This window comes from Astatotilapia calliptera, chromosome 9 (genome assembly GCF_964374335.1).
Source record: "Astatotilapia calliptera chromosome 9, fAstCal68.1, whole genome shotgun sequence".
Lineage (NCBI taxonomy): Eukaryota > Metazoa > Chordata > Actinopteri > Cichliformes > Cichlidae > Astatotilapia > Astatotilapia calliptera.
This window is the reverse complement of record NC_137430.1, coordinates 25,330,014-25,354,791: the sequence shown is the minus strand read 5'-3', so window position 1 is coordinate 25,354,791 and position 24,778 is coordinate 25,330,014. Positions and strand designations below refer to the sequence as shown.

The 24,778-nt window shown below is 38.8% G+C and overlaps 2 protein-coding genes across 2 annotated transcripts in view; one reads left to right on the top strand and one right to left on the bottom strand.

The window, feature by feature from the left end:
- Positions 1–24,778, top strand: part of gpr158a (G protein-coupled receptor 158a) — a 97,059-nt gene that overhangs the window by 41,318 nt on the left and 30,963 nt on the right. Inside the window, exons 3-5 of the mRNA XM_026180083.2 lie at positions 10,159–10,261; positions 14,249–14,475; positions 18,365–18,433. Coding sequence (XP_026035868.2) covers positions 10,159–10,261; positions 14,249–14,475; positions 18,365–18,433 — 399 coding nt within the window. The remainder of the gene's footprint in view (positions 1–10,158; positions 10,262–14,248; positions 14,476–18,364; positions 18,434–24,778) is intronic.
- LOC113021854 (E3 SUMO-protein ligase ZBED1-like) lies at positions 658–4,559 on the bottom strand. Its single transcript, XM_080306109.1, has 4 exons — positions 3,987–4,559; positions 1,964–3,024; positions 1,502–1,818; positions 658–1,293 (listed from the first exon to the last, which is right to left on the bottom strand). The coding sequence occupies exons 1-4, from the start codon at positions 4,188–4,190 to the stop codon at positions 938–940; spliced, it is 1,938 nt and encodes a 645-aa protein (XP_080162235.1). The 5' UTR covers positions 4,191–4,559; the 3' UTR covers positions 658–937.

Genomic DNA, 24,778 nt, shown 5'->3' with positions numbered 1-24,778 from the left:
AGTAATATTCCAAGGTATATTATTCAAGTTAAATAAAGCTTGAGCTGAGCTTAAATGGATTTCTGTTTGGTGCTTTTTCAGGTCAAATTTGAATTAAAATTATCACAAAAAAATCAGACATTAATGATTAAAATGTGGTCTGTTAGAGGCAGCGCAGAGATAGGGAGTCTGAGTGTGGATGTGAAGCATGCCGCCAGTTGTGTGTACGTACCTGTTGAAGGCAGGCCATGTTGGTCTGAGAGCACAATGCACTCTAACACAAAGGCACCAAGTCACCATGACAATTAGCGTGTCAGAGTGTGCGTGACTGACAGCTGCCACAGCTGGGAGGTAAACAACAATGAGCAACGCTGATGAATAAACCTGGAGTGTCTGAGGCACTCACTACAATACAAGCGCTGCACGTCTCTTATACACGCGACTGTCGTAAAGAATAAATCTATTTACTTACATCTTATTCTGGGATAATTTCAGAAATTTGATTATTTACATGGCTGGAATTTGCAGAGGTGGAAAGAGTACTCAAAATTTGTACTCAAGTGCAAGTACTGTTACACTGGTTAAATTGTACTCAATTACAAGTAAAAGTACTGGTGTTAAAAAAATACTTGAGTAAAAGTACAAAGTACTGTTCTCAAAAACTACTCAGAGTATTAATTACTTTTTAACAGACTGATGTTTTATTCTGTTGTCAATAGCAGGCATTCAACTCGATTCACCAGTATAAATATTTATGTTCAAAGCACATTTTTCAGATGAACAAGGTATAGAAAGGTAACTTGTTTTGTAAATAAATGTAGATATAAAAGGAGGAATTTTGTTTGTTAAAACAATGACAAAAATGTTTCTGAACATGCATAGAACCATTTAAACTTTTCCCCATACACTGAACAACAGGCAGGTAAGTGTCTTAAAGGCTTAGCATTTCTTTCACACTTTACTTTCTGAACCTTTTGTTCAGTTTCAGCAAGAGCTGGTTTTCTAAATTAACAGAGGCAATCCGACTTCGTTTGGCAGTGAAGAGTAGACCAGCACAGCTAAAAAGTCGTTCACACGCAGCAGAAGCAGGCAGAGCTGTGTTCAGTTTAAGAGAGAGGTTTTTGATGGCTGAGAAGGAGTGCAGCAGCTCCATGGTGTCTGTGGCACAAGCAAGATAACCATCAAGCTCAACTGCACTTTGCAGCCTTCTGGAGATTGGTCTGGAGAAGAATTCATCTTCATCAGATGACTCTCTTTGCTGATCCTCACTCTCATGCTCTGTCGTTTCAAGATGTTGTTTGATGTATGTCAAGGCTGTAATTGCAAGTAGATAACACAATTTTGTTATTTAAATTTCAGTGATTATTCCTGAACACAAATTTAAAATCGGCAAATTCTCAAAAAGGATTGTTTAGTATTCAGGACAGACCATCAATAACTTACAATGTATTAGGTGAAATACTCACTTAAGCATGTGTTCAAATGTAAAAATACACAAAAATGGGATCACATGAATCCTTACCAGCCTCTGTTACATCTGCTCTGTCAGTCCAGGAAGTCTTGAACTTGGGTAAGAGGACTGCAGCTGCAGCCAACTCTGGATCCTCCATCATCGCTCCAAAACGCTTTTGAAGGCCATTTTGCAGGGCTCTGATGAGTGGCACGCATGTCTTGCTTGATGTCTCCAGCCTGCTAAGTTTGGACAGTAGTTGTTGGATTACTGGCAGGAGCCATCCCATAAAGGAAGTGGACTCAGACTGAAGGATGTTTGAAGCTTTCACCAGTGGCTTCATGGTGGTACAGTACTCCCTTAAGAATGCAACTTCTGCAGGACTCAACCTGTAAGACACAACAACAAAACCCACCATGACTATAATAGGGATCTTCTGATTTAATATTAAGAGTCTGCTCACGTTTTTAACCATCCATTAAGGAAAATTCACAAAATTTGAAACCATATTGGTAGGTGTCCAATTTTACTCACATTTTCACCTTGAACTCCTCACAAATGCTCCTGATGGCATCTTCCCCCTTCTCATCAATGATGCGTATTATCCTTTCAATGGCAAGGTAGGTTGAATTCCATCGTGTTGCATTGGGACGAATGATCTGTAGTTCACACTTGTCCTCTACCACTTCATTAGCCAAATGAGATCGGCCAGTTTTGTTCCAAATGGCCTGGCATTTTGCAAAGGTTGCACGGGAGAGCCTCTTGTAGGTTTCATTCATGCTCTCTGCTAGGGCAGCATCAGTTGTTGCCACAAGGTTTAGCAGGTGACATGCACATCGCTGATGAGGCGGAAGTTGATACTCCAAACCAGAGTCTTCATCAAGAATTGCACTTGCCTCATGGTAGTCAATATGGTCAGTCAGGTCAATAGTTTCTGGGTCTGCTTCATCTTCAGCTTCATCTGCATCATTTTGTGCCCCAAACATGTGGAAGGCCTTGACAAAGTTGGATCCACTATCAGTTGTGGTTCTTACAACTTTGCCTCTAATCTTGTATTGGCAATGGATATCATCAAGCGCACCAGCAAGCATGTCAAATGTGTGAGACCCTCTCAATCTTTTGCATGCTAGTGCTGCAGATCTTCTTTCCAGGGACGCTTCCTCTATCCAATGGCATGTGACTCCAAGGTAACTTTTCTGATGAGCTGACCAACAATCAGTAGTGGTAGCAACAAATTTGACTTTATCCAATGCTGCAACCAAAGTCATCTTCATGTGATCAGCAGCTTCACAGATTCTGGCACGGACAGTGGGTCTGGAGATGACTTTGGCTTGAGGTTGTAATGTGGTAACCAATTCTTTGAAAGATGGCTGTTCTACCACTGCAAATGGCTGTAGACCCTCACATATGAAATTGATGACAAGCTTGTCAACAGTTGCTTGTGGAACATGTTTGTTTGCAGCTCTCAACATCAGGTCTGGTAACTTGGCTTGTGTATTTGCTGAGAGCTTGTTTGGTGTGGCTGTGGTCTTTCGCTGTCGAGATGTTGATGCCACAGTGATATTGTACTGCTCAGTCTTCGATGGATGTTTCCTCTGTAGAGATAAATATTATCATACGTCAGGTTCATACATTACTTCATAACATCACTGTGATTAACACTACAGGAAAACACATTTTTAAAACATTATTCAACTAGACTTGAGCTAATCTTTGATTGTTGAGCATAGTATAAAAGAGTGGTGAATTGGTCAAATTTTGCAGATATATTGCTGTATTTATTCACAAGTGTAAACCAATTTTGAACGATCATTGCAAAAAACATGAATTTCTGTATACATTCCAAGTTCTGTAATCTGTATACTATCTGTAAAAAGAGTATCGACCAATGTATCAGTATCTAAATTTTTAACTCCTTTTTATCAGTATCACCCTAAAGTTTTCAGTATTAGTCAGGTCCTAAAAATACTAAGAGAGCAAAATATGTGTATCTAGCAAATCTAATTTAAGAAAAGGGATCACATACACAAAAATGCTGCCCATACAGCTAACAAATAAAACCAATCCACATTATGTTCTTTAAAAAAAGATATCATATTGGGAAACGTATAACCCTACTGATTAAGAGCCATGTCACTATGATAGACCTATATCAGGCCAATGATACTGATCAACTGATCCATCAATCGGGCTCTGGTACATGTCAGCTGAGAGCTGGAAGATTAATTTGAGATGCAGCTCAGCACTGTGTTCAAGTTTGTTTGTTTTTTTGTTTGTTTGTTTTTTTAAATAGGCCAGCTGATTGTAGGCCTGTGAGTTTTAAATGACTACAAGTTTAATTTATTGTAATGACGGTGGTTATCCAAATAATAAGCTAAAACATTCCTACGAATTGTAGCTCAGTTATGCATGCACACACGCACATTAGCTAGCTCCGTCTTATTTTAATATCAGGCTAACCAATGGCGGTGACAATATCTTAGCCAAACTAGTAACCTTAACACACATGAAAAATAAGAAAGCAATATCATACACGTATAGTTGTAAAACCTCTTACCTCAATGTGTTTTTTTAGATTAGATGCTGAAGTCTTGTAAGCTGAAATGACTGTAGAGGTCAAACAAAGTTTGCACTGCATCTGGACGCTGTCTCCTTTTCTTCCTCTGTACACGAAAAATTCCTCCAGGTATAGCCACGGGCACGCGTCCTCCGTCTTTTCTACGTCGTTTTCATGGTTGACAGTGTTGTCCTCTGTCTCCATTTTGGCTTCTTTGTCTCCAAATCTTTCGTCTATAAAGTAGTTTATACGCCACCATTTAGCACCTCCAGACACCTGTGCCTGCTGCTGCAGCGGAGTTTATTCTTTGCTTACGTCTTAAATTGGCGCGGTTGCGATTGCACGGCCTTATTGGCTGCAAAAATGCAGACGAAAGGTTTGAATATTAATTCAAATTGTGGGCGTACTCAGTAGTGACTTTTGATTTTATAAGTAGCGAAGTAGATTACATGGTGTAAGTTGTACTCAAGTATGAGTAAAATTACACACTTGAAAAATTACTCGTAAAAGTACAAGTACCCAAAAAATGTACTTAATTACAGTAACGTGAGTATTTGTAATTCGTTACTTCCACCCCTGGGAATTTGCAATACTGTCTTTATATTTCGTGCTTCCTGGTCTGAAGCTCCGCGTTTAGCAGGGAAATATAAATTAAAATGAGAAGAAGCAACAGAAGAAAAATCAGAACAATTGCAATAGGGTTCCTGCAGCTTCCCTGCCTGGACCATAATTAATAGAAGATGTCATGCATATAGAAGTAGGTCACTGCCTGTGTGTGCTTCCTTTGAAATACCATAACACTGTGTTGTTTTATAAGCAGAGAAGATTTAGCCTACATAACAGAATGCAGAATAGACAATGGCAGTGATATATTTATATTTGAAAGCCTCCTTTTATTGATTTATCTGCAAATACTTTCCTCCAGCAATCAGTTGTTTAGTCAGTTACATCATAAAACGTTCTACATCACAAAAAAACCCTTGAAACTCGAAAACATTTCAAACACATTTGATGAGATGCATGTACATAATGCTTGGTATTTTAACTAGATGATCTTCAATTTGACTAATTGTTCCAAGACTTAAATTTCAAATATACTGCGTTGATCTTAGACAATATTCTGTCAGTGATAGGCTCAGGTAATTGTTTCTTGCTAAAAGTCATATTCTTGGTAACTTAGAATTGTGCACATCTCCATAAAACATTTTGAAAGATGTGTTCATTTTCACTCATTTTCAGTTTTACTCATAAGGATGACTTTACTCTATGTGAGCGTCCACCATTGTAACAGTGTATATAAGGGAAAGAATTATAGCCCCATGTTAATATTTTACAATATTCATCATTATTTGCAAACCTAAAGTGTTTACTGCATCTTGCTGCACAGCTGCTTTGCTGGTACCAGATTGAACCCCTCCAGTCTTGATTCTTCATTGGATAGATTCAACAAGGTGCTGGAAACATTCCTCAGAGATTTAGGTCAATATTGAGATCAAAGCTTCACACAGTAGCTGCAGATTTTTTGGCTGCACGTGATAATGCGAATCTCCTGTTCCACCACATCCCAAAAATCCTCTACTGGATTCAGATCTGGTGACCGTGAAGGCCATTTGAGTACAGTGTGACATGTGTGGCATGGTCATCAGCTCATCAGAGAGTCCAGTTTTGGGCTTAGGTTGTGCAGAGAGTGACACCCAGTGTGGTCTTCTGCTGCTTGTGGTCCATCTGCTTCAGCTTTAAATGGGTTATGTATTCAGAGATGCTCTTCTGCAAACCTTGGTTTGCAACGAGTGGTTATTTCAGCTTGATGAAGTCTAGCTATTCTACTCTGACCTTGACTGATAACACATTTTAGCTCAGAGACCTGCTGCTCACTGGATATTTTCTCTTTAAACCCTGAAGTTGGTTGTGTTGGAAAATCCCAGCAAATAAGCAGTTTCTGAAATGCTGTTTAAAAGTCATTTAAATTACCTTTCTGCTGCATCCTGATGCTCAGTTTGACATTCAGTAAGACATCCTAACTATGTCTACATGCCTAATTGCACTGACTTGCTGCCGTGCTATTGGCTGATTAGATATTTGGATTAACGAGCAGAGGAACAGTTGTACCTATTGTCAATATGGTTCATAAAACAATGTAAAAGATACAATTACTGTTTTATGACTAATTTTCTAAGAACATTATCTTGTTTTTTTAAGATGAAAGATTTCTTGTGGCTTTGCATTTTACAGTCCTTTGAAATGTACCAGTCTTCTGCCTGAGATCACATGTGATTGATGGCAGGTAGCTCAGAGGTGGACTGCTTCTCCCTTCAACAAACTCCACATCTGAGCCCCTGCATCAGTCACCACAGCAGGCAGGAATGGGATGTACTGCCAGGGCTATTCCTGGCTCCCCCTGTCACACACACTAAAAATATGCATGCTGGCACACACACACACACACACACACACACACACACACACACACACACACACACACACACACACACACACACACACACACACACACACACACACACCTGTCTCTGACAGTTTCTCCTAGTGTCTCCATCAGGTGGGAATATTAACAGTGGCAGGCAGTAGCTGTAGCACGATGAACCTGTCCTGAGGTAGTGACTTTTGGAGAATCAGTGGGGAAATCAGTTACCAGACTTTTTGTTGTTCCACAGTCCTCATTTAAAGCAAGAGCAGGTGGATTCAGATGAAAGATGGACAACTCGCCAATATGGCGAATCATCTGCTTTACAGATTCAATTCTGTGATTTTTTTTGGTCTCTAGACAGTGCGGAGCTAAAACTATCCAGTGAAATCCAAACAGCTTCCTAAGCACCTTATTTATGCGCTCATTCATTTTACTCATCAATGTCCAATCTGAGTCTCTGGTTTTGAGTGACTTGGCAGTTTGCAGTTACCTCTGGCTGTCATTTCAAGCCAATAATAAGCAAAGAAAAATCAGGTCCATAAGCTGCATAAGCCTCGATTTTATTAAGTACAAAACAAGGTATCAGTAAAATGCAGTTTTACAAAAGAAAGTAATCAAATTCTGCATCTGTAAGACTTTTATAATAATGAACTATATTCTTCTCCCTCATTGTTCTCTAGAGTATCTGTGCTCTTGTTTGCATATGTTATTACAAGTTAACAAGTTTGTAAGATAATGGAGTGGCATATTAAGATAATTACTCATTTACCATTTACTATTTGGAGTCACTTCTCTGAGTCAGACCTGATGTACTTAACTCCAAAACTGATTCATAAGCTCCTGCAGCACTCTTTACGTGAAACACAACAAGTCACTAACTCTGTTCATACACTCTTTGGAGCTGCACAGATGGACCTCTAGAACTTCTCACTAAACAACCACACTGAGCTAAAGATGCTAAAATTCTGTGCAGGTTGGGTGATAATTCTGTGTGATCTTCACTGTAACTAAATTTTACAAAATATACCTGCCTTTCACTATAAAATAATTTATTTCTAGTGAGGTTTAAAATATCCTTTAGTCAACAGTATAACAACAAACCCACAGACTGTAAATAAAGGATGGCTAAGGAGTCGCACCTCTATTGTAGCTGACCAGCTGGGGGCAACTCCTCTGGCTACATAAAGACTGATGGTCACGTTTTCTATAGCCACACTAAACACTTTGCTAATGAACATTTGGTCTATTTTCTTTGTGGTCACTAGTTTCAAATCTTACTAAATATAACATGATGTTTATTGGGTAACTAACGTTGCTCTTCAGAGAGAACCAGATGACAGCAGCAGGGAATGCTTTCGGGCATGGCTACTTTCTGAATGAGAAGTTGCTACGGTATGAGCATGCAGTGTCAAACTGTAGTTTGACAGTCAGCTCTAGCTTCATATGTCTGTTTTCAAAACAGATTTTTTAATACTTAGTTTAAGGCTTCCAGATGGAGCTTCACAAACCAGTGAATCATATCACTGTGGCTACACCCTTCAATACACAGTCTGTGCATAAACAAAAATTAACAGAAGCTACTGTAAAACTTATTTTAAAGAAAAACTCTGGGCATTTTTATTCCCCATGAACATGACTGTTGGAAGAGCGCTTAAAAAAGCATGATGGGGGAATATATTCAAAGCATGTGACACTAATAGCATAAAATATATAACAAAATGTCAGCAGTTCTGTTAGTGTTCGGTTGTCTCTAGTGTTATTTTCTACTTTCTGCGTTCCCCTTTATCTGTCGTGATGCCTTGTGGTTAATTAGTTATCTTTTGGTTACTTCCTGTTTTACTTTGAAGGTTTGGTTCCTCAGCTCTTTTATTTCCTGCTTTTGTTCTTTTCCCTCCTTTCTGATTGTCTGCTTTTGCTTATGTTTCATTTTTGTTTCAAACAGTCAAATGTGCCCAGAAAGGTTCCTAACTGTTTGGCAGCCATAATAAACCTTCAACAAGTCGCTATGTTAAGCCCACAGCTGAACTATGAACATTAGGCTCCTGTGAATAACTCTGCTTCTTATCAAAACAGATTGTTGTCATCTTTGAAGATTCAGGTTGTCATTGTATTTTTAGTCTTTGGGATTGCCTTTAATTGATTTCCTCATCCAAGCACGTCTTCCTTTTCCTTTAAAATTCCAGCTGTTGGGATAAATTGACGTTTTTCACTGGTGGTTCTTGTTTATATGGCCTGGCTCAAACAACAAAGTGAGATCACGCAGGGTGTGCATTTTCTGTTGATGCTGCAACACAGATGAGATTTGTCGCCATGTTGTTAAGGATTCTAAAATATAAATATACTATAATATACTAAAATATAATGCTATGTGCATATAACTTTATACATTTCTTGACATTTTCCAGGTAAATGGATTTGGGTAAAGGAAGTGGGAGGACATTTTATAAATACTAGACAGCACCTAGTGATTCTGTTTTGTTTTCTCTTTCGGACCGTGTGTTTTTCTAGCTGATAAAGACATGCTCTCTAATGATTTTTACCTGCATTTGGGTCGTCTCTCCGCCAATACTTGACAGATACGTGACATAGAGGGTATGTCTTGAAATAAGCATCTACTTCGTTACGAGCCGTGTGGGTATTATATAGTGTTTGAGTACAGTGGTGAGGAAAATCAGATTCACGGGTGTCAGATTGAGGGTCTTTCTAGGGTCTCACCACTAAAACGACGAGTCGTCTTCGACAGATTAGTGAAGAGTCACTTCATATACTTTGGCCTCTTCAGTGGAATTTACTTGAGGAAGTTGTCCACTGAATAGTAACCTGGTAATTACCTTGGGCTTTTGAGTCCTGGCTGGCCTCTCAAGGCTTCGACTGAGGAGCGCACACTCTCGGACTGAAAAATGCATTCAGCCCTCACCAAGGACCTTGAGAGACAGTCAGAAATAGCAGCCTCTCAAGACATGCCGAGTCCAGTCCGCTGTGAAGAGCATCACAGTGACTGGTGCTTCATTTTGATGTTGCCACCGGCCTTTCCTCTAGATCTCTCAGTCAGGTCACAAACACTTCATAGCGTGTCAAGTGTCAGCTAAAGTACCGTTGCTATTCTGGGCCTCTTGTCGTTTCTTTGGATTCATAAGTCATTATCGTCTTGGTTTAGAAAAACATGTTCACGTTGTGTGGAGAAAAAAAAAAAACAGTAAAGGAGTTTTTGAAGGAGAGCAAGAATGAGAGGGGAAAATGTGTTTGTACTGGGGAGATGATGAAATCTCATTCCCACAAGAAATAGAATTAATGGCGATTCTCTAATCAGGCAAATAAGTCTGTTCTTAATTTAGCTATTAATTATGTCTTGTAATTTGGCAAACAGCACACAAAGTCTGCCAAGGGTGCCCCCTGACGCCCCTCGTGTTTTTCTCTGCTCTTCTCAGTCTACTTCCTATCACACGTTCAATCAAATGGAAGAGGCTTTACTAATTTAATATGGAGAGACGAGGAGGCACAGTTAGACAGAAAGAGGAATCTCACAACTTAAATAATTAGACCCGTGTCCCTCCCGCAAGGCACTTGATCTCAGTCTGTTTGCTGAATGTGGTTTGCGGGCTTTACTTTTTGCTTTGGTATTGACATATTTTAATAGTTTTCACGTCTGTGTCTGCATTACAAGATGTCACGATTAAACGCTGTTGATTGTAAAACTTATTCTAGCTTAAACTGCACTCATTTTTGTCTCTGGTCTTCTCTTCTCAGTGTTTGCCGATCCGTGGTCACGGATTTGTCTTGGACAAGTACAAGTGCCACTGCAGGAAAGGTTTCTATCATCCCAACAGAGTAGCTGTCAATGGTTTTACAAGTAAGTAATGGCAAATCAGTCACTGTAAGATGATTGTTCCTTTGTATGCAGACTTTATTCATGTGGCTGCGTTTAAGTGTTGCTAAACATGCTAACAATGAACAACCCTACGACTTAAAGCAGGGAAATCACAGGTGGAAGTGCGTACATTATAGCCAGTATGTGCCCAATTATACCCTGGCTTTAATTCACCTTTGTTAAATATATTAGTTACTTCTGTGCATATCAAAATGTTTGATGGCATTTAATATTTTCTGGAAATTGTCTGGAAATTTTCTTACTGACTAAACGCCACAGCAGTCCATGAAACGTGGCTGAAAGATCTGACAAATGTGAGTAAACTGAAGGATTGGTAAGTTGTGTTTATCGTACTTTTTGATTTGCAACGTCCACAGTTAAAACCTTTGTCCTGGACTGAGGTGAAGAGAAGAGCTGAGTGCAGAATGTAGAGTTTGGTGGAATAACAATGAAAAAGAAGTGCCTTAATTGGCAAAAATCTGAAAAAAACAATGTCCACTGCAGTCACTGGACTAAACAGGGCGTATCCAGACACTAAGAACCAGTAAAACATGGGGGGAAAACTGACGTCTTGATGAAGGTGAAGGGAGGATTATATGTAGACACACAGGACTGATTGCACAATGAGAGGCAGGTGAGAGCGGGTAATTAGCGGAACAGGAAGTAAAAAGCACAGGAGACACAAAGGTAAAAAATTATTATTTAGCATCAGATTTTTCAAGCAGTTGGGCAGCAAATGTTTGGAAATTTTAAAATGTTTCCACATAATCATCCTTTTTTCTCTCACTAAAATAGAGCAGATGAATTAACAATAAGTTCATTTTATTAATTCTGACTCTGCTAAAAGCTGCACTTTATGACGAAGACCGTCAGCTATTTGCGATAACCGTATCCGCCCTGTCTGAAAATTGAAGTAGCCCCAGTACCTGGGGAGGCTAATCTGGTTCGAGAAGGGAAATATCTTTTTAATGGTAGCGACTTTCTCCAGTTTATTCTGTCTGCTGTGAGTTAATTAAAAAAGGCTTTTGCAGACACAGAACCCCAGTGGTTTTCACCTGCCCTCCATCACTTTCTGTGCCATACTTTCATTTCAATCCACTTTCCCTCCTGCCTCATCCCACTCAAACCTCATACAGCGTGTTCTCGTGCGTCTGTTTCAATTTTACCCCCATTCTCATCCATTTCCCTCCCCCTTACCTTCCTTCACTCAGATTTTTCCACCATCTTATTGCATCCATTTTTTACTCTAAAACGTCACACTTCGTGCACAGAGAGCTAAATATATGTTCTGTCTGATTTAGCCAATTTGTGTTGTTTGCTGTGCTGCGAAGGCACACAAACTTGCATGTGCAAGTGTTCAAATCTGCATGAAAGCTCAGTGTGTGTGCATCTTTGTTAACCCAGCAATAGAGAGGAAAAGCAAGCCTGTTAGCGAGGCGTTGTGCTGCAGTTTGGCCCACCATGGGGCCAATAACAAGCCTGTTAATCCACAAGGGGACATCACTGACACTCCTGCAGAGGAAGCCTGTGCAACTCTCTTCCCTTTCTCTCACAGTGATCTTACATTGTGTATCTTGCATATAAATATGGGAGAGAGGTTACTGTAGCTGCGTTTCCTTTGACTGTCACTCAAACGTAGCAGCAACAAACCACTGAGAATGAGCTAAAGGAAATGACTCAATGCTACCGAGATAAGTACTCCTTTTGAAGGGATCAATGATGTGCCGAGTCATAGCTTTGAAAAATAGGCCAGTTTCTTTTTAAAGGCAAAATCCCTGCAAATCTCTGAGACAATGCCTGCTTCCAATAAAGCCTCTATAAAAGCTCTATAAGTCCAAAATGTGTTATCTATCCAACCACATGGGCATCTCTCAGGGGATTTCTATACAAGCCAATAACAAGTCCACTTCCTCCTTGTTGTCCCCCTGGGTTTGTTTAGTTTTTTGGTTTTTTTACCTTACTTTACCCTGAGAGAGAGTTTTTTTCTTAAGTTTGCGTAAGTTTTTGCTACTTCCCAATGTGACCAATGTATTTGAGCAAATAAAAAACAGCTACTTTTGAAGTGGTTATAGTTAGTTTATACTACGCTTCATTCAAAAACATTTCACAGCTTCTCTGGTCCTGGTAGGATAAACCAAAAAAGTTTTTAAAAAAAAGTCTTTGTGTGTGTTTTTATTAGGGAGCTGAAGTCATCAGCCTTGTATGATATGCCTGTGACTGAACAGGGTTGAGCAGTGTTGACTTTCCATGTTCACACACAGAGATCCATCTCCCTTTTGTTGACACAGTGTCGATGGCTTCTTGTAAGGTCAGAGACGAAGAAGAGTATATATACAGTCGGGATTCACTCTGCCACTGACGCACTTCATCTGGACAGATCTGGAGGAAAATTCAATAACAAGGAAAATTTAAATGACAGTTGCTGTACCATCTGTTCCTATCTTCTTCAAAATATGATGTCGAATGTCAAATTATTGAGTAAAAAAACAAAAAAAAAACACATATACAAATCAAAAAGATTTACAGGTCAAGGGTAGTTGTGTAAAACCTAATTCAGTGAAAGTAGATGTTACAGTCTTTTATCTTTATATTTACCTATAACAAAGCGATCAAACCATTCAACCAATATTTTAACTACACTATTGATTATTGTTTCAAATTCATTCATTCAACTTTAGCAAAAAATTTCAACCAACTGGCAAACTGATTTTCTAGTTCTGTTTCTAGCTAACTAACTCTGTCAGATTGTGTTACCATATTAATAAATGTACTTTTTTATATTCTGATTTATTTTATAGCGTATGGGTATTCTATTTGTTATGTGTTTTCTATTAAATAATTTCTATTAAAGGCATTTGTTTATGCACAGCTCTCTTAAGGCCATGGCATTACCTTGATTTCTTTTCCAGCTGTTCTGTTGTGGATTTGCTCATCATTGTCATGTTGCATGAACAAATTTGGACAAAGCTTTGTAGTTCTTGGGTTTTTGGAGTTTCTCTGAGCATTGCACAGTCTGATCTAGGGGTGAATTTTCTTGAATGTCCACTCCTGGTAAGAGATGGCAACTGTCTTGAATGTTTTTCACTTGTGAATAATCTTTCTTAGTGTACAATGATGGCCTTCTTTACTTTTATAGAGCTGCTCAGACTTGTTTACGATGATCTGCATCTGATTAGCAGAAATGCTATTTACCCTCTTGATTCCTATGGATGGAGGAAGGGTGTACATAGTTTTTTCACACATTCATTTTTTTGTTAAATATTCTGTAACATTGTGTAATATGTTGCCCTGTTGTTTATCTGAGGTTATATTTAACCAGTTTTTGAACCTCTTAAGGACCAGATGATCTCTTTTTATGTCCTGATACGTAAAAACTTAAAACTTGAGTGCGTACTTTCTTTTTCACACGACAGTTTATCATCTAGCTCATTTATTTTAAGTTAACAACTTATCAGTCCCACCATTAATTCTAGCATTTTTCAACTGTTGATCTTTCTTTTGTTTTGCTTTATAAACTAAGAGTACAACCTTTATTTCATTATATTTCATAATTCATTTCTATTGTTAGCCAACTGAATAAGCTAAACTTATTTGTCATTTTATCCATTAAATATTTATCCGTGACTTTTAGCTGTTGGAATTGCATTTAATATTTCAGAAATGTATTTATTCAGCACATTGTGCTCTTGAATTCAGATATTTTTTAGTATTTTTAATTTTTATTAAATGCACTAATTTATGTGCTACTTTAGCCTAAATGAACTTCAGTTGCAGAAAATTGTTGGCGGGGTTATTGTGTCAGTATTTCGGGCCGTTTATTTATTTTTTATTATTATTAAAAATGTAGCTATAATTGTCCTGGAACACACAAAAAATATGAAATCAGCCTGTGAGAGTTTTTATTTAGTGTTTGTTTCTTTGAGTATTTAAGATTTTGGGACTTCTTCTTTTCAATGTTTTCTTTGACAGGAATGGGGAGGAAGGGAAAACCTGCAGATAGCAGTCCCAACACAGAGGAGGGATCTTCCAGTGACTGCCTGCCTTGCCAGCAGGGTTGTGCCTACTGTAAAGATGACACCCCCTGTGTGGTACAAGAGGATGGCGCTCTTCGCATGGCTGTGGTCTCTTTCCAGTGCCTCTGCATGCTGATCGTCTTCATTAGCATGGTCCTTATATACCACTTTCGTAGGAATAAGGTAGGTGTTATAATAAAACAATGATTTTCCAGATACGTCATCTTGAATTGGTATTAAAGGGCATCTTCTTCTTTAATATAATCATATTTATGTGTTTTAAACCAAGAATGTAGTCATTAATGCCATGAAGAGCTAAAGTTTTGTGACTCAACAGTGGATAAGAGAGATCTACACTAATTTAATTCACAATTGCAACATCACATCAACATGTTTGATGTTTTATAGGCCATATGGTCATCAAAGCCCGCTCGAACTAATAAACAGTAGTTCCAAATGTGGGTGGTCACAATAAAGCTTTGAAATGATTTCAAATGAATCGAACACTTCAGATCAAGTCAAAATCACCACCTTGGATCACGACCAAAGTTTGCAAACACAAAAGCACATTTACTTTGATTCATACATCAGACCACTCACCATTCAATCTGTTTAATCTTTTACTTATGATGCGTGGTTTATATGTATATTTGAATGATGACACCTGGTTGAAATCCCCTGCTTAATTTAGTAACTTCACTAAGTTTTTCATTATTTACATGACCTTGAGACCATGCACCTTTAAAAAGAAGAGTATGAATGTAAGATGTGATGCAAAGTAAAGATTGAGATTTAGCTCATGCAAGAGTGCTGCCTGTGGTACGGTGGGGTCCTATAATCAGTCACAGAGAGTGAATGATCAGCAAACGTGGAGAATACTGTATTTTACTCGTTTCTTACTCGAGCATGGCATGAGTTTGCGAATTAGTCACGTTTATTTTTGTTTTTGTGTTTGTCTGGTTTTTCTTTGCCTGAATGAGCTTTTTCATTTGACAAGCCCCAAAACTACTTTCAGCTGCTCCCTTTAGGGGTCGCCACAGTGGATCATCCTCCTCCTAGTTTCATCTCATTGTATCTACTGTATCGCCTTTCTAGATCTCAATTTCTATCTAAAAAGTGAAAAAAAAAAAAGAAAACAGGCTGGATGTGCTGGTAGTGGAGGAATTTAGAGACTTAGTCAGGTTTGAGATTTTAAATGGACTTAAAGGCTTAAAAAACTATTCTGTTAAGTTTAGAAAAAGATTGTGGTTTGGGTTCAAATACAACGGTTGTCCTTTTTTTTTTGCCTGGGTGAGGATACCTATACAAATTTTGTGGTTGATCAAAAGAGCTCATTCATTTTTTCATGTTATTGTGATGTAACCGTAACTTCTGACTCTAACCCTCTCTAAGTCTATACTTTCCGTACATGAAGTAGTACATACTACTTACACGAATTACAAATTCAGTCTAATTCGTAGCATCTCTTTGGTGATTCTTTTGTTTCTTGGATCTACGTAACTACTTTTTTAAAAGTGGGATTTGGCTTTTCAACTCAATTTTATTCAATTTTATTTATCCAGCGCCAAATCACAACAACAGTCGCCTCAAGGCGCTTCATGTTGTAAGGTAGACCCTACAATAATGCATACAGAGAAAACTCAACAATCATATGACTCCCTATGGGCAAGCACTTTGGCGACAGTGGGGAGGAAAAACTCACTTGTAACAGGAAGAAACCACCGGCAGAACCAGGATCAGCGAGGGTCGGCCAACTGCCGCGACCAGTTGGGGTGAGAGAAGGACGACAGGATAAAAGACATGCTGTGGAAGAGAGACAGAGATCGATCCTCCAGGAATCAGTCCTGGAGTTTTCAAGTACCAGAATTAGACTAGCGTCAGAATGCTGTGGAGGGCATTGAGTTACATTTGTTAGTTATCAGCAAGACTATATTTTAGTCATTTACTAAGCAGCACTTTGATGACACAGATTCCTCATCAGTCTAGCAACTCAATTTGTTGATGGTGTCTGAGCATCACTGCTCTAATATGCCGGAAAATGAAACATGCATTAGAAACAGAGTGTTTTATATATTAATACTAATATTCAAAAGCTTTGCGACTCAAAACACAGAACTACCTCAACACACACTCAGGATGCTACACTTGCTGGGATCTGCAAACCGTAGCAGACAAACAGGAGATTCAGTTTCATTTCACTACAGGAGCCAACTCAGGTGTGAGACCCTACAATGTTAGAGAGAAAACCTCAACAGCCAGACAACCCAATCAAGTAACCCTTCTGCGACAGTGGGAAGAAAAAACTCCCACAAAAAGCAGAAGGAGACGGGGTGTGTATTGTGTACTTTTCCAGGATAAGAAAAAGTGAGATACCATATGGGGAAAACTGCGACTGCTCCCACTGTTCAGTGTTACCTGAATACACCGTACAATGTCTCGTGTTTTGGAACAAAAAAATAAATATATATTCATGTCAAGACACAAAACTTGATTTTGTATGGTTAATATTTCAAACATTTTTTCTTTAGTTTAACATCTACCTAATTAAATCTCTGAACTTTTCAGCCTCCCATTGCTCCCGTTGTTTCTGTCAGTTAAGTGTCTTAATTACTAGCTTTGAATTGAGCATCAAACATCTGAGGTTTAGCCTGAAGATGCTCCACATTCCTGACAAAGGAACTTCTAGCTGCTCTGTCTTCCACACCCGAGGACTCTGCCATTACAACGGCTAGAGTTCATCAAAGGATCATCCCCATTATTAAAGCAGATGGATGTTTCAGGTACTCCAGGGCTTTGTCATAATTTAAAGGCTACTTATATAATTCCAATTAATGTCATTAAACTAAGTTTAAGATTTTGTTTCAAAGTTCTTTGCAGACTTTTCAATTACATTCATGCAATTTAATTAAATAAGTTTATCTGGTGCACCAAGAGAGCCCTTTTGCTTTCTTTTGCATGTATCTTTAAATGGGTGGCACAGCTGTCCTCTGCTCTCTGAAAGCCCCCCTCAAGCGCCTTGTCAATTAGAGGACGATATGTTGCTAAATATCTTACACAAGAGGTGCACACAAAGCGCCTGCAAATGGTGGATGCTTCTATAAAAAGTGCTTAAGGGAGGAGCTTTTGCTTTGCTCTTCTCCTCTTTCAAGTAACAAGGAACAAACCTCCATCCTCTTTAAATCAGCCTTGAGTATTTTGACATGCTGTGTGATACATTTTTAATGTGAATAAAAACTTTTTGGCTTACAGAATCGCCTAAATGATACCCTGTTTCTGTTATATCTTTTAAAAAGTGGGCAGTTCTGTACATGTTATTTGGTTTATTTCTGTTTACGGTACACACACATCACAATTAAAGCTGTCCATTTATGTTTTTATATTAAAAACTGAAAAACTTTCTTCTGCAATCTGTTTGTAATGTAATTGAAGTTGGTCATAGTGACAAACCACCCAACACTACAATTGCTCTTTATGTGGCATTTGAGTCTCTTTGACATCACTGTTTTGGTGTTATGGCCATTGCATGGCTTTGAAATGTGGTTGTTTGGTGGATTTTTCTTCAGTGAAAAGGCCCCAATAAAACCTCAGTAATAGTTAGTTAAGGCTTTGGTCCTTCCTGGAGGATCGGCCAACGACAATTTTCCACCAGAACAGTCTCTCCTGAGCTGCCTTATCCTTTAATGGTTGGTTTAATGGTTTAATATTGCTCTGTCCACTGCTACAAGTTGATTTTGCTATTGCTATATTTTCTCGTCACCAGACTGAGAGTATTTGGCACAGGTACTGAAAGAATCAGGACTTGGCTGCTGTTGTGGTTCTCTGCATCTCTGCTTTATACAGATTTCAAGTTAAATAATCATAGCTTGATGTGTTGACTGATCTCCCTGGGGCTACAACAACACCACTAGTCCCACCACCCTGTACTAGTAAAAGATGAACAACTTGAGCTTGTGAATGTCTTTGATACCAGTTGGCTAAACATATTATTCCTATTTTGTGCTCAGATTTCTTATATATTAAATGGTCGATAAATCAGAAGTTTAATAATTGTTGTGTGTTTGTGTTTCCACAGAGTATCAGAGCATCAGGTCTTGTCCTGCTGGAGGCCATCCTGTGCGGGGCTCTGCTTCTCTACTTTCCAGTAAGCCTGAGACTCTTGTGAGCTTGTGCATGTGTCGCCGTGCAGCCTTGGATCTCTTCATGCAATCATTTTTTGAAGTGTTAGCTGATAATCTACATGCCATGCTCCTTTGAGCTGAAAATAAAAATGTTCTCCTTGACTGAAGGCTGGCATTCAGCTCGACCTTCACTTCACACCGTCGCTCATTCATCTAAAGCAAAATCACATATCTGAGAACAAAGTTTCATATCTGCAGCAGCGGCACAAAGTGGGATTGTTTGCCTTGTCAGACAGTGCAAACCCCAGTTCATAAATCATACTGTTCAGGTGCTTTTTTGGTGGCAGCTGAATGGAGCTGTGATAAGAAGGGATTTCACAGACGAAGTGTGTATGTGATAAAATGGGACTGGCAGAGACTAACATCCCAGGGCTTGTTGGTGACCCCCTGCTAACTGTACACAGAGCTGGCCAATGAACCCAGCAGCCTGTCAACACTACCATCTGTTGACCAGCCACTCACGCTGCTTCATACGCATTGTGTTAATTTAAAACCAGCACACAGAATTTATTTTTACTGTAACCTTTTTAAGACTTTATTATTTTTATTTATTGTTAACACAAACTACCATCATTTGATCCAGTTTCTTTAGTTCTGAACTAAACTTATCATTAATAGTGTCTTGAATTCAAGATTTATTTTTAAATTCATTATTTAGTACTTGAGCTTCTGCTACGTCAGCCACACCCAACCCCTGCTGCACTCTCCCTTTAACCGATTCATTGATCTATTAATCCATCAATCTAGAGATCAATTCTTTCTTTCTTTTTTCTTTGCTTCACACATACATTTAATCGCTTTGCTTTAAAGACACAAGGAATCAAATAATTGAGTAGATACTTTCAAAGAAGACCTACTGTGTTCTTCTCCACCTCCATATTTCTAATCTTGGAATCTGCTGCAGCGTCATTGCATAATTAACAGTTAACAATTAACATTAAAATTTGTTGTATCTTTAGTATATACAGTCCTGCAGTTCATTCTCTGTCTGAACAAAACCAGGCTCCTGTCTCTTTAATCCTCACCTCCTGAAAGTATCTTCTAATTGGCAGCCCCTCGCCTGGCTTCTCCAAACAAAACTAAGCCACGCCTTCACGTCTCAGAAATGCCCATATAAGGAAACGAGCTAATCCCAGAGCGATATAGGAATAAAATAAAACAAAACTGACCATTTAGAGCAAGGGTGGCTTGATATTTTTCCTCAATGCGACCTCACTGATTTTGATAAAGTAAAAAAAAAAAAAAACACTGCACTGTGCGCCCAATCAAAAGAATGATAAGTAAACAGCTGAAATATGTTTATTTATATATTATAATATATACCTGCATCAGTGAATGAATATAACATAAAAACTCACAGATACAAACCGAACAGATACATGGTCATATTCATGAATATGAATTAAATTGTTTAGCTGTATCACTGACGGAAAAAAACAACTAAATAAGTAAAATTTAGTATATACATATTTAACATTTATTTGGGCCGGCTTCCTAAATATATTACTAGACACCAAGTATTTAAATATATATTATTATTATGTTATTATTAGATATAGATTTACTTCCATTTGAGACACTGATGGGATCAATATACAATTGGGCAATCCCCACACTTGTATTTTAGCACTGGTGAACTCATCAGTTTTCTACTGTGGCAGGATCTAACTCCACAGTCTCGGACTGCAGCTGCTGGTATTCCATGATCTGGTCTGACACTCCAGAACGTGCAGCTGGCTGAAAACTGTTTTATGCTGGTAGTTTACTGAGGCTTCAGATGTTCACTTCAGATATGTCTAAGCTGAAATAACAATGTTGGTCCCCTCAGTCCAATTGGATTACCAATGCTGGTGTCAATACTGATTCGCCCATACCTACAGTACTGTCCAAAAGTCTTCTCTTCTTTATGTTTTGTTTCCAAGGAGTCACTTTTTTTTTCTTCATTTTTAAAGTAGTCTAGAGCAGTAATTTTTCAGGCTTTCCAGAGGCCTTTAAAGGGCTTTTTTGGACATTGTCTGATTTTTTGATTTTCAGTGTGTGTACCTGGTATGGTTTTGCTTTTTTCAAACATTTGAGTATTTCCAAGTAATTAGAAGCTCAGTGGAGAGACAACTGATTCTGTTACAAAGTATATTTTGTATGATTTATTTAAGAAATATGTGTCACCCACAAACACAGACATAAACACTGTGTTGAAATTGTGGCTTTTATTGGTTTTTGATTGGAGGGGTTTTTAGTTTTAGGACTCAGAGTCAGATTGAGATGGTCTCTAACCCCCGTTGCATATTTTAAGCACGTTGATTTTAGACGTTTTTGGCTCACTGGAATTCTCTTGACCTGATTGTTTGAAATGGTGTCCATTTTTAAAATGAACAACTTAGACTGTAAAAGGGTATCAATGTGACAGCAACTAAGGGATATAAATAAACATAATGATACTATTTTAAGATTTAAAGCTTCTTCAGTGTGTTAATGGGCTTTGGAAATGGATTTCTTATAATTCAGGGAGAAATTGAAGTAGAAAATAAGAAACATATTGGATTGTCACTTGTGGTATAAGTTTTGAATAGTGCTAAATAAGAATAAATGTAATTCCACCCATGTAAAATATCCACTGAAGCTGTAAGCTGTGCGACAGATTAAGGCTCTTTCTTTATTTTACTTACCAAAAAAATTATGTCTAACAGTGTTATGCAATCTATACCAGTGAAAAATCAATTCAGGTTTATCAGTGACACTGTTCAGCCAGCTTCTGCAGTACCTCATTATTTTTTGCAGATGAACACCCACATGCCATTGATTTACATGAAACCACCATTATGTCTTTCTCCCAGGAGCACGGGGCATTGGCTAATTGTAATTTAGTCGCAATCACGTGGAGATATATGCTTAGCGAAGCAATGCAAAGTAAATGTAATTAAAGCCAACTGATGTAGAGCCGAATAATCAATGCAATTTGCTGTGACAAGATCCTGGAAAGTAATAATGTTTGAAATCTGCGAGTGAAAGCAAGCCCGGGAGTCAGGTTATTGGTTAGTGAATGAATGAATAGCAGATGATATTCTTGCATCCAGCTGGAGTAGTGATGGCAGCGGAAGCTAAAAATAGATGGCTTGTAAAGAGGCTGTACAAAGGAATTTGACTTTGTAGCTCACTCTGTAAATCCTACCTCATTTAGAGATTACAATACTTTGAAATGTTCTTGTGGAATAAATGCAGGAGGATTCAGTTTGATCGTCCGCCATCAGCCTGAACACGACAGAACTTGTTTTGATAATATATGATATATTGGCCCGATTCTGTGTGTGTGTGTGTGTGTTCGTGCAAGGGGAAAGACATCTTTCTGCATTTTACTCTGCAGCATGCTAGATTGATCTCCACCCTGATGCATTTCCATGTCTCCCCTGTGAATCCCACATGAGCCATGGCTGCGAGGGCGAGGCACATCACTCCCAATCTAAATATAGATTCAGAAATATTCCACCGTTGCTGCCGCTGCTCCTATTTTAAATATTTCCACTGTTATTAAGCAGCAGGAGAGCTACATCTCTTTCTGCTCCTGTGGCATTCAGCTTTGTGAAGTAATGCGATTTCCCCCCCCTTTTTTCTCTCCTGGGTGTGTCACATGCAATAACTTCAGTTTCCCCCCCCACTCCCTCCTGCTTTGAGATGAAAGGGGAGGAGGGAGGGACAGACAGTGCAGAGGGAAAGAGGCAAAACTATGGCAGTGCCAAAACTGACTATTTCTGTCTGGCTGCGGAGATGGAGAGATGGACACACATTTGTGAATCACAATGTGATCCTTGGATGAGCTTGCCAGTTTGCGTCTTTGTGGCTTCTTATTGACGCTGTTGGTGAGGCTTCGATTGGAGCAAAGTGACTGTTTGGATCGGCGCGTTTTCCTTTCAGGTGGAGCCAGGAACACATTCAGATAGGAAACTTGACTTGTAAGGGAGATAGACATGGAAATACAGAAAGCTGCTTTACTGAACATGACTTTACTTATTTTAGTTTTCTACAGCTTCCAGAAGAGAGAGACTCTTCCACATTTGCCTCACTTGTGCTCCATTTACTCATGTTTTCTGTGTGTCACTTTAATCCGTGTTGATGTTCTTTCACTTGTTGTTATTTTCTATCTACCTTCTAGCTTCTGTTGCTCTTAGCAATGCACCTCAGTACTTGTGATGTCAAATATTCAGTACTTGCCTACTCTTTTCCTGGCTTATGTTTGTAGTATGTTTAATTACCTAATAACTTAAAGGACGTCAAATTAACAGTTTTGGAGATTTTAGACATTATTTTTGGCCCGTTATTTTCCTATGATCGAATTCATGGGAAATTTACTTTTAGGACTGGGGATGCTGAAAAAGTGGGCAATCCCTACTGAGCTCTATAGATGTGAAAAATTAAGGCCAAGGGACACTAAAGCTCATATAATAGCTACTACTGATCCAAAGAAACAAACATATCTTCATGATCAAATTCAGGTTATTTACTTGGGTTGAATTAAATCTACTTCCTTTAATTCTTCCACATCTCTGTAGTCAGTTATGGAAAAAATGCACATGCATATGCACACACATTAGAAATCACCTTTGCCAAAAATAAGGTTTCCCCTGCAGAAATCACATCCTTGATTCCTTTACCCACTCAATGCAAGGAAACCCAAGTCACCCATTGGTGGAAAAAAATAACAAAGCACTGCAGATAACCAGTAACATCCATGTAAATGCATCATATGAGGCTTCCCAGCCCTTCTTGTGTGCACTCCACTGCAGTCTGCCCCAGAGACAGCCCTCGTTGTTGCTCTCTTCCTCCCACACCCCCTGCGCTGCTGCTCATGCATTCATAAATGTTAACACATATGTAAAAGTGGTAATAAAGCGATAATATCAAATTTACTATTTTTGATTTTGGTCAGTTCACTTCCCAGAGATCATGTCTTAATTAGATTTTCCTCTTTTTTTCCCTTCTAAATAACCAGGCAGCTGATGAGTTTCTGTTGTTTTCTATTCTGTGTTTACCACTTTACTTTAATTTTACTGCCCACCAGTATTTCATATTTATTTATATTGCCAAAAGTCCATAAGTACATCCAATTCTTAATCTATAGGAGTTAATATGATGTCAGCCCATCTTTGCAGCTATAACAGCTTCAACTCTTCCAGGAAGGTTTTCCACAAGGTTTACGAGTGGGTTTATGGCAATTTTGGACTTATCCTAAAAGTATATTTGTGAGGCCAGAGACTGATGTTTGACGAGAAGGCCTGCCTCGCAGTCTCCATTCTAGTTCATCCCAAAAGTGTTCTTCAGGTGCAGGCCAGACGAGTTGTTCCACACCAAAGTCGCTCATATAGGTCTTTATGGACCTGGCTTTGTGCACTGACAGTCATGTTGGAACAGGAAGGGGATGACTTATCTGCAAACACTACCAAACTAAAACTACAAGTTTCACTAACTAGCAGGAGTGAAACTGCCATGCTGGTTGAGAATGTATATCTTCAGAATGAAAGTTGTGCCTTATCTCTGCAACCAACATATTTCAAAAGGTGCAACATTTACTTTAGCAAAGACAAAGGGTCTTTGTTTAGTGTTTGCACTGCACTTCTGCACTTTTCAGTTTCAATACTACTCAGTTAGTATTTGCAGACAAGTTGGCATCTCGAATGCAAACTATAGACAACTTTAGCGATCTGCTAGAGAACCAATCAAATCCAAGAAGGGTTTTTGGTGTAGCACTGTATACCTTCTTGCAACCAATTTCATCTAGTGACAGTCAACAACAACTTGTCAAGCCGTTGTAGGGAAAACACTTTTTTTTTCAACAACTTGTGGTTGCTGACTGGTCTCCTGACCTATGTGACTGGGGTGTTACTTAAAAAAAATCTGCCAAATCCTCACTGTGAAAGTTCCAAACGCTTTTCACAATCCAGTTGTAAAAGAGTGTCTCAAGAGTTTCACTTCTTGACTAAATAAATATTAAAAGAAAAAAGAAAAAGAAAAATGTGTTTAACCATAATAGAAGAGATTATAGTCCTCTACCTTCTGCTCAGTCGTTTGGTTGGGGCAAAGTAGAGAATCTATAGAGTCCCCATGTTTTCCACCACTGGTCTTTTGGGTATTACTCCCTTTTCCCCATCCCTGTCTTTCCACCTGTCCAATCTCGGCATTGTCTTTGTGCCAAGGAGGGCCAAGGTGCTGCCTCATTCCAACTTAGGGGTTTTGCCATGCATGGCAGGACGAAGCCATGCCTTCACAGCGCATCAGGGGGCTAATGAGAAACAGTATGGCCAGAGGATAATGGATCC